This window comes from Dromiciops gliroides, chromosome 4, assembly GCF_019393635.1.
Source record: "Dromiciops gliroides isolate mDroGli1 chromosome 4, mDroGli1.pri, whole genome shotgun sequence".
NCBI classification, from domain to species: Eukaryota; Metazoa; Chordata; class Mammalia; order Microbiotheria; family Microbiotheriidae; genus Dromiciops; species Dromiciops gliroides.
Window position 1 is genome coordinate 151,482,656 of NC_057864.1, and position 16,203 is coordinate 151,498,858.

General features: G+C 40.5%; 1 protein-coding gene across 1 annotated transcript in view; it reads left to right on the top strand.

Moving 5' to 3' along the window:
- The window catches only part of GALNT2 (polypeptide N-acetylgalactosaminyltransferase 2), a 265,587-nt gene extending 249,944 nt beyond the window's left edge, over nucleotides 1-15,643 (top strand). Inside the window, exons 15-16 of the mRNA XM_044002872.1 lie at nucleotides 4,179-4,298; nucleotides 12,804-15,643. Of these exons, the coding sequence (XP_043858807.1) occupies nucleotides 4,179-4,298; nucleotides 12,804-12,959 (276 nt within the window). The 3' untranslated portion in view covers nucleotides 12,960-15,643. The remainder of the gene's footprint in view (nucleotides 1-4,178; nucleotides 4,299-12,803) is intronic.
- Nucleotides 15,644-16,203: the final 560 nt, after the last annotated feature.

Genomic DNA, 16,203 nt, shown 5'->3' on the forward strand with positions numbered 1-16,203 from the left:
AGTTCTATGATGCTTAGAAACAGCCATTATGTATAAATGGTTGGCATGATGATTACAAATCATTCTCACATATAAAATAGGTACTGTGAGGACATTGTCCAGATGACATTTGGTTGGCCTAATTACATTACTGGGTGCCTTTGAAAGTATTAAAAGTGCTTATCCTTAAAAAAAAATCTTTTAATTTATTTTGTTAAATATTTCTCAATTACATTTTTAAAGATTTTAACATTCATTTTTTTTAGAATTTCGAGTTTCTAATTCCCTTCCTCCCACCCCTTGAGAAGGCAAGCAATATATCAATTATAGATGTAAAGTCCTAAGTGCAATATCCTTTTTAAAACATTCCACAATTCAGACTTTTCATCTAAATGAATCTTACACTGCAATCTCTACCCAGTTTTTCCAGTTAATCATATTTGAAAATATTTTGCGTATTCAAGTTAAACCAAGGAAAGGGGGGGGACCTCATTTACTGACATGGGAAGTGATTCATTTCTGTGCATTCCTTTTTATGCCTAAAAGCAGACCCATAAATGCTCTTGCTAAAGAATCACCCAGTGCACCTCTTTGAATGAACCTTTGTCCTATAGATCCTGATGCCCCTTGATTTTAATGATCCCTATGTAGCTCCAGCTCAGGAAATTGATGGCCCCTTTTACCCCAGTGGTGATAACATAAGATGGAGTGGGGCCAGGCAGCAGATGTCGTATCAGCAGGTCTGTTGGTAAAGTTCTTCTATAATTGTTTTCCCATTCTTTTTTGAAGGGTTAGTATTATGTCTTAAGAGTGTTAGTAGTGGCAACTTGCTTGATGGCCCTGCCCCAGTTAATAATTGGTCTCTGATTACTCCTCTCAGAATGCCTCTCGGTCATCTGCCAGGGCCCTCCCCAGACCAGCCACTCCAGTAATGCCTTTCATGGGCCGAGGGCTGGGGGGAGGGGGGATGGGGGGAGGGGGGAAGGGTGGATTCTGATGCCTAGAGAGGCATCCCAGAGCTCACTGGCCATGCCCCACAGATGATTTCTGCCTACCCTCATAAAGGGACAGACTAAGCAGATAACACATTTCCTGCCCTGAAAACAGAAAACAGAGAGACTCCTTCAAAGTAATTACAGTCTGGTCTTTTTAGGTCCCTGGAAGTTGTCTCTCCATTAGCATTCTTTTTCTCCACTCCAGATCTAAGGGGCACTGTGCTAGACACGGGTGATACAAATATAAAAAAGGAACCAGTGGCTGGCTTCAGGGGTTGGCATTTATCCTCCTACAGGATAAATAAAAAGTATATACCAAAGTTTAGGGGTCAGGTGCTAACCAATGGGAGGAGCAGCAATGACCTCATGTAGGAGGGCGGACTTAAGAGAGCCTGTGAAAAGGACCACCCTGTTTATTGGGGGGACAAAGATGAGTCAAAACAAAATTGTAGAAAGGCAGAAAGCAAAACAAAGGATAGATTCTTTTTTTTTTTTTTTTTGTGAGGCAATTGGGGTTAAGTGATTTGCCCGGGGTCACACAGCTAGTAAGTGTCAATGTTCTGAGGTCGGATTTGAACTCAGGTACTCCTGACTCCAGGGCCAGTGCTCTATCCACTATGTGACATGTGCTTTTTTGTTTGTTTTTGGTTTTTGTTTGTTTTTTGTTTGGTGGGGCAATGAGGTTTAAGTGACTTGCTCAGGGTCACACAGCTAGTAAGTGAGGATAGGTTCTTGATAATATTCAGGTGCCCCCTTGTCAGTGATTCAGTCAACAAATATTTATTACATTGTGCTAAATTCTGGGAATACAAAAAAAGCATCTTCCCCCCAAAGAAATAAAATTTAAAAGGTTCTTGCCTTCAATGGAGTCAGTTGCTCTTACTAGAGAAAAGCCATTCCTTTCTGAAAAGAATCAGAATGAAGCATTTGGGCATAATATGTCACAGGTGGGGAGAGGGAGGATGGAAGAATATTTCCTAACAGGAAATAGGATGGTGCTGTGGAAGAGCCAGTTTGTTATCAGGCTTCTAGCTGAGGCTCAGCAGACACACAGGAAATGAGAAGATTTATGGCCAAGTTTTAAGAGTGGCAATTCAAAAAAAAAATTAAAAATGATTCCTTAAATATTTATGAATTTTGTTTCAAATTCAGAGAATTTAAAATGCAATGGAAAGACCAAAGGGGTAACTTGCTCTGTTGTTTGCATAGCTAAATTAGTTTTGCTGGGATTCATCTGAAGTATGCTTTTAAAATAATTAAGCAAGAAATAGCAAGAAGTTACAGAAACATCGTATGGTACTGAGCTCTTTGACTGAGTCTCAGGAAATGGCACGTTTCCTGTGACCCTTTCTAATGTATGCTTTCAAAATATAAAATTCTTTCCAATACATAGATTCTCTCTACTGAACCTCCTTTCTCTTCTCTTCTTCAAAAACACCCTTCAACTTCCTCCTTGTCCCCCTTATTTCTTATCGAGAACCTCAGTCTGTCAGTGGTTGAGTTCCTGTATTCCACAGGAGAGAAAATGCTACAGAAAAAGTGTCCATAAGTGTATCATCATGTTGTCTGAACCTAAAAGGCTTTCATACTTAGTCATAGAAATTTCCATAGAGCCCTGACTCGGCTTTAGCACTGAGAATTAATACTATTGGATACTGAGCATCAGTGAATGGTATATGCTTGAGGTTGAGATGAGAAGCAATATAACATTGTAACTAGAGAACCAATCTTGCATTCAGGAATCCCTGGGTCCATTCCTGTCCCTTGATGCATACTGGCTATTTGAGCAAATCATTGAACCTCTCAGTGACCCAGACAACTCACTGAGATTGTAAATTACCGATGGATTGCTGATCTGCCATGATGGAGGGAGTTTGATACCAGAGAGCTCCTAATGAAATCATTTCTGTAATACTTTAAGGTTTTGTATTATCTTATTTGAAACTTGAAAAACAAATAAACCATGAGGTAGTTCCTGGTATTATCTCCATTTTACAAAAGAGGAAACTAAGGCTTAGAAAGTTTAAATGACTTACCTAGGGTCCCACGGATTAATGTTTGCAGCTGGATTTGAATTCAGGTCTTCCTGACTCTACATCCTGCCATCTATCCACTATGCCACCCAGCTTCCAGTTAAATCACAAGAACACCTCCCCACCCCCCCAAAAAAGAGGTTGAAGTAAACATCTCTCCCATGTTGCTGATGGAAAGGAAAACAGCCCGAGATTTTGAAATTTCATAGAATCATCATATTTTGAAGCTAATCTATCCCCTTCTTTTTTGAGAAAGGAAACTGAGGCCCAGAGAGAAGAAATAATTGACCAGGGTCACAGTTAATAAGCTGCAGACTTGGGTTTTGAATGCAAATTCTGACTACAAATCTAGTGTTCTTTACTGTCTCTGGTCCATAGTCAAGAAACATTGATGAAGCACTTACGGTGTACTAGGCACTATGTGCTAAGCACTGAGGATGCAAGTTTTTTAAAAAGGAAAGACAGTCCCTGCCCTCAAGGAGTTAGCAATCTAATGAAGGAAGACAACATGTAAAAGAGAGAAAAGGAGGGATACTCAGCACAGGAGAAAGGTGGAGAAGGCAGAGAAATTCAAAGGCAGCTGGGTAGAAAGTGAGGAGCTGTGTGAGGAGATGCCAGTTCTCTTCTCTCCCCTAAATGGAGGAATTTATGGCTCTACTCTCCCAGGACAGGGGCAGAAGGTACCGATGAGGGATCAGTAACAGGGCTGATTGGATCTGGCGAGATTATGACATTTCCCAATAATGAGTTTACTGAGGGATTCTTTGTTTTTCGGTTGACTCTGTGACCCCTTTTGGGGTTTTCTTGGCAAAGATATTAGAGTGGGGTTGTCCTTTCCTTCTCCAGCTCATTTTACAGATAAGAAAACTGAGGCAAACAGGGTGAAGTGACTTGTCCAGGGTCACAGAACTAGGAAGTGTCTGAGGACAGATTTGAACTTGGGAGTCTTTCTGACTCTAGGCCTGATGCTTGCCAAAGAAGTCCAAATTGTCCCACCAGTCAGGTAGGAAATGAGATATGCCTAAGGAGAGGTCACACGGTAATGGCAGAGCAGGAGATTAAACCTCAGAGTCCTAAGTCCATGGTATCCCATGCCAAGATTGGCCTTGGAATCCCTGTATGTCTTTGAATATACACGAGTACTTAATTTGGTTTTGTATTTGTATTTCAGGAATGGGCCTTAACAAAGGACAAGTCGGTAAAACATATGGATTTGTGCCTTACTGTGGTGGACCGAGCTCCAGGCTCCCTCATAAAACTACAGGGCTGCAGAGAAAATGACAGCAGACAGGTGGGTATGACCAAAAGAGGAGCTGCACAGTCAAGAATTCCAAGCCAAGCTTCTTGGCTTCTTGATTCTGAGGCATTTAATGGGCTGGCAGAATGTCCCCAACCACTTCCATTCTTCTTCTTTTTGCCTAGAAAAACTCTGCCATGTTCCAAGGGAGTAGTTGTGCCTTGTCCAGTGTTTGCTTCTTTCTATCAGTTGTTTGGTTTTGATGTGTTTATGCTTTAAATTCCATCCTCAGGGGCAGCTAGGTGGTGCAGTGGATAAAGCACTGGCCCTGGATTCAGGAGGACCTGAGTTCAAATTCAGTCTCAGACACTTGACACTTAGTAGCTGTGTGACCCTAGGCAAGTCACGTTACCCTCATTACCTGTAGAAAAAAAAAATTCCCATCCTTAAGAGGAGGGGCCACACCTTATGTCTCCCTCTCCCACTTTTCACATGATTCTTAAATATAGCATCATAACCACAGAAACTGGAACAGACCTTAGGAGCCATCCAGTCTCAATGAGTTACCTGGGGCACCGAGAAATTGACTTGCCTGTGATCACACCTCTAAAACAACCCACACCACGCCAGAGAATACCTTCTCCAAAATATCTGACAAGCCTCTGCTTGAGGACCTCCACTAAGGGGGTACCCACTCCCTCCCCGAGGCTGTCACTTTCACTTGAGGATAGCTCCAATTCCTAGGAAGATTTTTCTGATGCCAGACCTAAATTGCTTTCTATCATATCTATCCATTACACCTAGTTCTGCCTTTGGGGGCCAAGTCTGATCACTTTTGCACCTTCCAATGCTTAAAGATAACAGTCATGCACCCCTTGAGTCTCGTCTTCCTCCAACAGACAGTATTTGTCAAATGACTAATTTCATACTAATGACCACAGTACAGAATTAATGCTTGATCCGTAGACTTATGCTGCCTACAAAAACCTACCCATAATATATAGGTACAGGATAGACAAACAAACAGATAATATTCAACTATTCTGTAAAGCCTTGCTAAAATTTTAGAACAAGGGAGCAAAGACAATTATCATGTTTCACCAAATGACCAAATCATGCAAGAGTAACCTTCATTTATTTTGATTGACTTGGTGAGAGTTTATGCTGAGTTGGTGAAAAGTCTGAATTCTAGATGGAAGGTCTTTAAAAAAATTAAATTATATCACTTTCAAGAAAGGCACATACCCCAAACTACAATCAGCGTGGGTGCTAATAGTAAAATGGGCTAGACTCATGAAAAACTAGAATTAATCACATACAAACTTGTTCTTTATGTTACATTATCGGGGGCTGTATTTCATATATTTCAAAGTACATGAATTAATTTTTCAACCCAGAAGTTGAAGGAATATATTATTTCTCAGGTCTTGTCATCATGTTGTAGATTTTATACTATGTTTCCCTTGTTTGTAAGTGACATCCTGGCTGTTTCTACAGAGAGAGAAAATTATTTACAATTTTTTAGAGAAGGTATCATTTCATTAGGATAGGAAACTCCCTGGGAAGAGTGTCCTCTTCCAATTTTTGTTTTAGCTTTTTCACTTTGGAGTTCATTTTAATTTTGTCTATACCCTTCATTTTTAAATTAAGTTTTATTTTTTACTATTTAAAAGATATAGCACAGGGGACAGCTAGGTGGCACAGTGGATAGAGCACCGGCCCTGGATTCAGGAGGACCTGAGTTCAAATCCGGCCTCAGACACTTAACACTTACTAGCTGTGTGACCCTAGGCAAGTCACTTAACCCCCATTGCCTCACTAAAAAAAAAAAAAAAGATATAGCACATCTGGATTATTCTGATCCAAATCAGCAGGGTTTGATGACATATGTTTCTGGTGTATTTCTCAGGAGATCCAAAAGTTTTTTGAATTGGAACAGACCTTAGCCATCACACTAGTCCAACCCTTTCCTTTCGCAGTTGAGAAAACAGACCTAAAAAGGGGAACTGGCTTGATGATGGTATCACAGAGAGCAGGTGACATAGCCAGAATTTAAATTCAGACTGGGCCCTCCGATTCCAAATCCAATATTATATCTACCAAATTATGGAGTCTAGTCTAGGATTTTGCGTGGAATAAGAACTAACATTACAACATAATCTATATTTTATATATTATACTCCTCTTTTCTTCTCCCTGAACACAGCTTAGAGGAGGGGTTCTTAAACCATTTGGTGTCATAGATCTTTTAGGGGGCCTAGTGAAGCCTGAGACCCCTTCTCAGAATAATGTTTTTTAACAGTAAAATACAAAGAAAATCAGTTATGTTGTTGCTGTTGTCATTTGGTCCAAATCTTTGTGACCCCATTTGGGGTTTTCTTGGCAGAGATATTGGAATGGTTTACCATTTCCTTCTTCAGCTCATTTTACCAATGAGGAAACTGAGGTAAACAGGGTTAAGCGACTTGCTGAGGACCACATAGCTAGTAAGCATCTCTGGCTGAATTTGCTTTGTTTTTTTTGTTTTTTGGGGTTTTTTTGCGGGGCAGTGGGGGTTAAGCGATTTGCCCAGGGTCACACAGCAAGTAAGTGTCAAGTGTCTGAGGCCAGATTTGAGCTCAGGTACTCCTGAATCCAGGGCCGGTGCTTTATCCACTGTGCCACCTAGCCACCCCCCTCTGGCTGAATTTGAACTCAGGAAGGTGAGTCTTCCTGAGTCCAGACCCAGTGCTCTATCCACTGCTTGAAATACAATTGCCAAAAATTTTTTAAACAAGTTCACAGACCACAGGTTTACCATTTAATGCTTTGGAACAATTCCAGACACCAAAAACACCTTCTAATGTGCCTGACTTACTGTCACTGACAAATTGAGGTACTGACTCGTTCTTTCACCAGTCTTTATTATGAAGTAGATGGGAATGTAGAAGTTGCAAGATGAGTATTATATCGTACCATGCAATAACACGTTTAACTTCTGGTTGTCAAGTGGTATTGTTCAAAAGCACCTCTTTCCACCTCACTATCCAGTTGAGCTTTTTAACCACCCCCTTATCCCCCACCCCCAGATCATAATTGGGCCCCGATCCTTGTAAGGGCTACCTGGGTGGCAACTAGCTATGATACATTACTGTGTTCACTGTAGAGGTCAATAAATATTGATTTTTATGATGAAACTTAGTGATTTGTCCAGTGTCATAGAACAAATCTGAGATATTATATAGTAGTTGTTACTTTCAAAGAGTTGTGACCTGTAGGGAAAGTCTGCCTAAAGTAGGTTTGGAATCCTTTATTTGGGCGATGTTTACAAGTAAGATAAAAATGGATCTCTCAAGGGGCAGCTAGGTGATACAATGGATAGAGCACTGGCCCTGAATTCAGGAGGACCTGAGTTCAAATTTGGCCTCAGACACTTGACATGTACTAGCTGTGTGATCCTGGGCAAGTCACTTAACCCCAACTGCCTCACCAAAAAAAACCAAAATGCATCTCTCCTGGCAATGGGCATTCCACCCATGGTAGAGCTAGGTGCTTCCATTCTGTATCCGCTCAAGATCCCCGAAAGCACCTCATATATCATGTCATAATGAATACACTTAGTATTGACTTGATTTTCAGGAATGCCAGCTCTTCAAATTCTGCAAATATTGTTAGTACAGGGTAGGCCAAAAGTCACAAAGGGGTTTCAATATTAAATAACCCCTTTAGTTTTTGTTTTTAATTTACAATACCATAGCATCATATACAGGACATATAGGAAATTAGTTTACATTGCATGTTGAAAAATCAAATCTTGTAAATGGTGAAAAATAAAGAAAAAAATAATTTTTAATAAGTTGATTTTTTGTGTGTGTGTGAGGCAGTTGGGGTTAAGTGACTTGCCTAGGGTCACACAGCTACTAAGTGTCAAGTGTCTGAGGCTGGATTTGAACTCAGGTCCTCCTGAATCCAGGGCTGGTGCTCTATCCACTGTGCCACCTAGCTGCCTCTGAGGATGGAATTTAAAGCATACACACATCAAAACCAAACAACTGATGGAAAGAAACAAACACTGGACAAGGCACAACTACTCCCTATCTTCATACATAACATTCCATCTTTCACTATGCCTTCCTACAGGGGATTTATTCCCAATTCCAGGAATGCCCAACCTTCTTATCTCTGCCTATCAGAATCCCCTCAAAGCTTAACTCAAGTACCACCTTCCACCACTTTTCCTGACTCTCCCTGGTTGCTAGTGCCTTCCTCTCAAAATTAATAGGAACAGCTGGGTGGCACAGTAGATAGAGTGCTGACCCTGAAGTTTGGAGGACCTGAGTTCAAATCTCACTTCAGACACTCACTAACTGTGTGTCCCTGGGCAAGTCACTTAACCCCAATTGCCTTAAATAACCAGGACAATCTCCAATCATCCTGATATATATCTTGCCTCTGGACCCAGATGGCTCCAGAAGAGAGAATGAGGCTAGTGACTTTGCACAGCCCTCCCTCACTTAAATCTAATTCACTGCAAGTCATAACATCACCCCCATGTCATGGTCCTCTTTGAGAACAGACGGACAACAACACTTTGTTTATACTTTTATATCCACATATATTGTTTCTTTAATAAACTGTAAACTTCTTGAGAACAGGGATTATTTAATTTTTATCTTTGTATCTCCAAAAATTGGCATGTTCTAGTGGCTTTTAAATTGTTGATTTGATGGTTAATTTGTCTTTTTGACTGTTACACTATTTGGGACCCCCATGAGCTATGGTACCCCTGACAATCATCCATCTTTGCTTTGTTCATTCAGTCAGTCATATCTGAATCTTTGTGACACCATGGTCTTGTCCATGGGTTTTTCTTGGGGGGAAAAAACACTACAATGAGTGGTTTGCCATTTCCTTCTCCAGTGGGTCCCCATTTTACAAATGAGGAACTGAAGCAAATAGATGTTAAACGACTAGCACAGGGTCACACAGCTAATACATGTCTGAGGCAGGACTTGACCTCAGATCTTCCTGACTCCAGACTAGGTGCCCTAGCCACTGGACCACCTACCCGTCTCACAATTCTTGAGCTGAATGAAACCAACAACAAGCCTGGTTCCTGGACAAAACCTAAAAATCTCTTTATCTCTTGGAATAATGAAGAGAGAACAACCTTTTATGTACTGATCTAGAGCAATCATAACCTTCTTTGGTCTCATTCTCTCATATGTGTGTATGTGTATGCATATATGTGTGTGTATACATACACACACACACATATATATATAAACATATATATTTTCTATAATCTTTTAGCATTTTTGAACTCTAAATTCTCTCCCTCTCTGTACCCCCTTCCCCACAAAGAGGGGAGCAGTATGACATCTATTAGACATATGAAGTCATTCAAAACACATTTTTATATTAGGCATGTTATTATATCCTTTTAAAAAAAACACATGGAAATTTGGCCTTGTTGAACCAAATTTTTGTAAAAGCATGTTTTATTCAGGTGGCTAATAGGTGGGTCCTACCCTAACTTGCCCGTATTTGGAAGAAGCAGCAGCATTCATCACTAAAATTTCAAACAGACTTTATGAGAAAGAAAGAGGTTTATGGAAAAGTCAGCTCTCTGTGGTATATGGTCTGTATCAGAAACGATGGGTTTGGTGGTTAACACTGAAAACCAGTCTGTTGGTTTTAGAGAAAGCATATAGACCTTTGCAACAGTCGAAGCTAGCAGTCTTGACTGTCCTATAAATAGGTCAGCCCGGCAAAGGTTTGTGTTATAACATATCAGTCTGAGCTGTCAAACCACTTTCAAAAGATAGATCTGTGCTGGGGCGTTTTTTTTTAAAGGGTCCTTCATTTAGTTGATGCATTAGTATATGACAGGCTAATTCCCTAAGGAGGGTGGGACCAGATTCCAACTCTCTTTGGTGAAATGAATTCTAGCCAGTTTGAAATGACAGGGGTATCAGTGGCAGCCAGATAAAAACTTTACATGACAATTGGAGAGAGGGGGGGAAAAAAGAAAAAACAAAACCAGTGTGGTGAAAGTGATTGACTGCAAAATAGGATTAAACTGCCCCCCCCAAGTGACATTTGTGTCTCTACCCTTTCTTCTCCTCCCTACACTCTCCATTTGCATTATATTGTTAGCATAATATGAATCAGGATGAAGATTTTTTTAAACAGCAATATGTCAGTGATGTTTGGGAGAAATCCCAGTTAAAATATACAAACATATTTAAAACCACAAGGTCCCTAGAAGAAAATCTATGGGTTATCAGTCTCCTTTTAAAGGCCAGGCATGCAATGAGGTTTTTCTTTTTTCCTCTTTTGGTTGCCTCCTCCTGTTTTGCATCTTCTTCCTGCCTAGTTCACTTGCCCTTTGAGACTGAAACTCCTTAGCAAATTTTATCTTGAATGCTGTGCTTTGATGCCAGTTGGAATATTTGGTTTCAGAGCACGTCGCCGATTGCACATGTGTTGTGTATGCATTTTCAGAGTGAAAGAAGGAAAGGAGACAAGAGTGAGAAATGTTAATTCCACAATACTAAAAGGATTTGGGGGGAGGAAAAAAATTGTATGTATAGGAACGTTAGCACACATGGTGTAAAAAATTAATTAGAATCACAGACTACAACCTTAATGATGAAAGGCTTTTTGCTGTGTGTTTTTTTTTTCTTTGAATAAGATAAACACTAATTGAAGAAAATAATTGGTAATATTTATTTTCTATATCCTACTAAACAGCTGTGGGGTGTTAAGTCCCCCTGGAGGCTAGTTTTTAGAATAAGGAGGTGTCCAGGTAACAAATGTGGACTGTAGGCTTCAACAGAGAAGTAGCATGCTGTATTGTTCCTGAGAAAGAAGGCTGCTTAGGAGAATTACTTTCCCTACCCCTTCCTATTCAATCCGTGAACAAATACTTGTCCAGTGTCTACCATGAGTCAATGCCATGCCTATCTAGAGTGACATAGATTACTGGGTACATGAAAGGCATAAGTCCCTTCTAAGCCAATCTGTTTTACTTCTGAGGCAAAATACCTAGCTCCCTAGGTGGTATGATTTGAGGGGCAGCCAAAAACACCCTCCGTCCTCACATAGCTCCTTCAACAATGTTGGAACTTTTACCATCAGCCATTCCTTCCTTTGTGTCAGTCATTCTGGTCCCTAAGCTTCTGATTTAAAATGCAAATATCCCTTACTAAGCTAACCCATCGATATATTCACACTGAAGTATTAAGCTCTTAATCAATTGCTTTCCTTTCTGACTCAAGTGACCAATGAGAGAAGGGGTGAAAGACAGCATTAGAATAATGGGTGCCTGTAGAGAGAAGGGACATTAGCTGTGAGTGAAAGGGCAGATGGCAGAGATAGCGGAGGTTAACTATCTTATCAGTCTGTACTCAGATTGTGGGAGGAGATTATAAACTCTGAGTAAGGAGCAGTTTCCTTTGTGAAGCATTCAGGCACCTGGCATTTTCTTCCTTTTAAAATTAGGATGATTTCTTTTCTTTTTGTTCTTAGGCCTCCAAATATTTGCTCTCCCCTATAAGCTCCTTCATAGCAAAGATTTAAGGGGGGAATAATGGGAATTAATGGGAAAGCATAATTCGCTTAGACCTACCATCTCTGAAAGGATAGATTATTCTACCACCTCTACCAAGAAGGGAGAGAGATGTATCCTCTCATCTCTTCTCTGACCCAAGCTTGGACATTACAATTGCCCATTATGTTATTATTACCTAATAGTTATATCATAGTATAATATAGTATAGTATCATATGATAGTTATAACATTATATTATATTTGCTATACAATATAACTGAGATAACAATTATATATTTATATAATTGCCTGTTATATTGTCATTATAATTGCCAGCTTCTTTTTTATCATCCTTTCTATTTATAATGTTGTGGTTATCATGTGGAGTTTTTTCCTTGGCTCTGCTTACTTCACTCTTCTTCAGTTCATATGCTTTCTCCATACTTCTGAATTCTTCATACACATAATTTCTTAGTGTACGGTAGTATCCTTTTCCTCCCTCAAATTGATGAACACCTGCTTGTTTTCCAATTCTTTGCTTCCTCAAAAAGTACCTCTTAGGGGAAAGGATGTTTTGCCTTTTTTTTTAAATCGGTACTTAGCACAGTGCCTAGCACCTCAAAAATACCTAATAAATGTTAGCCCACTCTCATTTAGAAGTTGGAATCCATGGGACCATTCTTTCTGACTTTAACCTCCTTGGGAGTTAATGTCTAGTAGTAGAATCCATGGGTCAGAGGGTTTGGATTTTGTAGTTCCTTAGTCGTTTTCTTTTTTCTTTTTTTTTTTTAGTGAGGCAATTGGGGTTAAGTGACTTGCCCAGGGTCACACAGCTAGTAAGTGTTATGTGTCTGAGGCCAGATTTGAACTCAGGTACTCCTGACTCCAGGGCCAGTGCTCTATCCACTGCGCCACCTAGCTGCCCTGCTCAGTCATTTTCTAATGCAACAAGAAGAGCTTTCTCAACATTATCTCTTTTCTTTTATACTTAACACGATTATCATTTTTCTTTCCCCCTTTCGCAGAAATGGGAGCAAATTGAAAGCAATTCTAAATTGAGGCATGTAGGAAGCAACTTGTGCCTGGACAGCCGTAATGCCAAAAATGGAGGCCTAAGCGTGGAGGTCTGCAGCCCATCCTTATCACAACAGTGGAAGTTCACACTTAACCTGCAGCAGTAGAAGCAAGGGCTGAGGAAAAGCAACACGACACCCAGCGAACGCCGTCACGTTTCCTACACATTGGGCAGAGTTTTGATGATCGCATTATCAATTCTATTTCTTAAACTTTCCACAGAACTATATACCTCAGTATTCCATCATGGTCTGAAAATAAGAACTACAAGAGCAAGACACAGGGGAACCGCGTGGGCCAGGGGGAGAGGGGAAATGCTGCTCTCCTTATCTCACCAGATGCAGCTGCAGCCCTGCCCCCTCTTCTCTGTGAACCCTTTCCCGTTTCTTTCCCCGCTCCTGCTTAGCGCTCGCACAAACAGTCGATTAACATCCCTAGCAACAACTGACATACTGTAGGAAAAATGGATCTAAACACATACAGGTTGGGGAATTAGGGAGGGAGAAAGGGGTGTAGTTAACTTTCTCACTGAGAAGATCATTTTTAAAGCTCCATTTTTTCCCCCATAGAAAGCATTATTTACAGTTTCTGAAACTGAACTGTCATTTTGAAGGTTTATGGGGTTTTTTTCTTCCTCTTCACTTCCCTCCCCAGTCCTCTTTCCAGTCCTGAATCCCTTACTCCCATATAATGTACTTGCTATATTTGAATATGAACTTTTCTATGATGGGACACTAAATATAAATATATATTAAAAATACGGTCAGTTCCCAATGGTTTATATGGGTCACCATCACCGTCATCATCCTTGTCAATTCTCCAGAAAGCTGTTCACACATGTGAAAAGAAGAGGGGCTTGAACCCAATCATGAAATGGAGCTCTCTTCTGACAGAGGAAGAGAACCTCACCTATTTTCCCGGGGTCTTCCTACGAGTGGGTTCTTCTCCACCTGCCAAGGACACAGGAGGCAACAGAAGAGGAGAGCAAAGCATCCCTCATGGCCAAGGCCCAACCCTCCTCATCCCAGCAGCATCCATGTCCTGGCATTTACTTTGGGTTTGCACCGTGACTTGGAATTCACTCTGTGTGCTGTCAGTTATCTGTAAACCTATATCAGTTACTTGTATTGAAGAATATTGCTTTTGGTCTTTTAAATTAAATTTCCTTTCTTTAAAAAATAAAAACTAAAAACAACCCCACAGCTCCCAATATGAATAATGGCACAACTTGCCACAGCCCTTTGACAGGTGCAGACAAATTATATTACATTATGTAGCCGTCACAATACCAGCATTGGTCTAATTATTACTTGAGCCCATAAGACTCGGGCCTTCAGAATTAATTGAGCTGCCAGCTGAATGTTTGTGATTAGTTGTTGTGGACGAAAACAAATCCAGTTTATGGATTTGGTCTAATTGGTGTCCTGATATGTGAGTGGCACCAGCGTGGTTAAAGTGGGCTCTGCATTTCAACCTGCCTTCTTGATGGCAACATTTTTGTAGTCCTTATATTGGAATACATCACATCTTTTCTTCTCCTCCCCCTCCTCCCCCCTCTAAATGACTGCCTCAGTGAGCTTTGGGTAAAGAAAGAAAATGAATGGAAAATCAATGCCAGAAAACTTACTGTAATGAATTTGTGCACAAGATGAGAGCCTTTTGATCTAGGAAGACGATTTCTATTTAAACCATGGAGTGATTATAACCGGTAGTAAGGCAGTGTGTGTGTGTGTGTGTGTGTGTGTGTGTGTATGTGTGTGTGTGTGTGTGTGTGTGTGTGTGTGTGTGTGTAAAAACACCTGGGCAGTTACCTTAAGAGAAAAAATATCTATTGGGTTTATGCGGTAGATTATTCTCTAGGAGCTTTGTCTTGGTGGCGATGTGGAAAACAATGACTGTTAGCTAAACCCTTGTAGTAAATGGGTGCTTGGTCCTCCCAAGGCTCCAAACTCAGAAAGCTTGAGTCAACCAGCTGACAGAAGAGCTCCTGACTGCTGTGTGTTCACATCAGGTCCGCATGTGTGTTCCTTTTTAGAGGTTGGGGAGTTCAGGAACAGGTGGATTTGGGATCTGGTAGGGCAGTGATAAATCAACTCTGGCCTTTTATCCCATCCCTATCCAGTCCACCTGTTCCAAGGAATGGAAGCTTTCATCCCATTCCTCCTGTCCCTTTTCCCCCCAAGTCCCATAAAACACCAAATTTATGAGCATTTATTAATGTGATAATACAGCAAAAGAATTTCCAGGTTGTTTTTGGCCTGCAACTGTTTCCCTTCCACTGTGTCAACCCAGCCAGAGGAAAGGGGCTGTGGGTTCTGAATTCATTCTGCAGCAGGATGCTGTAGCACGTTCCCATCTTTGGAGGGAAAAAAATGTACTCCAAATAGATCCTTGGGATGAGGCTAAGGATAAACTTCAAGATGACGTACGTGTGCAATCATATTGAACAAGTACTCATGGGCAGGAAGCTCCTGTCCAGACGCACTTACTTCTGGATTCTGCTAACTGAAATCCCAGTCACTGATGAGCTATTGCTACTGTAAAGGGGCCCCCCATAAGTATAGGGAAGTGTTTCAATTTGGCTGATTTTTTTTTTTGGAGGGGAGAGAGAGAGGTTTCTTAGTGAATCCCTGATCCCCACCCCTAGCCAGAGGTCTTAATTGTCAAACCCACTGTACTGTAAGGATGTATCTACCAAACTCTGTGTTGTGGCTGCTGCCCAAAGAGGAGGTGATCTTGCTTAATTTCTTTCTGAGCTAGCAACCTTCTACAATACCATGAGCAGAACAGAGAAGAGAAAGAAGAAAAAAACAAAACAAAACAGGTGTCCTATGTTATAAACTATGTTTACATGACACAGTGTGCCAAAGTTACTTACTGTGATTTAATTACTTTTTAAACATAGGGATTATCCTGCCCCGATTTTTAAAAATTAAAATTCAAAAATGCCCCTCTGCAAACCCTCAAAGCAAAGTGTGACAAAAGTTAGTCGTCTTCTCTGTGGTGGTCTTTCTTACTGTCTTCATAAGAGCTAAATGATGGTATATGTGAGTATGTTTTGCAAATTTCAAAATATAGTTTGGTAATTTTTTTTCCAGTTGATTTTTAAAAAAAAAAAAAGAACTGCTGTACAGAGCTTGTACTTTGTTCATTTTATAGATGGAAACCATCCTTGAAAATTGTTTAACTTAAATAAAGAAGATACTTTATAGATAAAGGTCTCTGCTGTGGTAAAATTGTTCTTGGTTCTTGTGTAATCTAGATGTGACTGGTGTTTGACGGCTATGATGATTTCCCATATATCATGTCTCCATATTTTAAAATTACATCCCCACACACATTGTTCTTCCC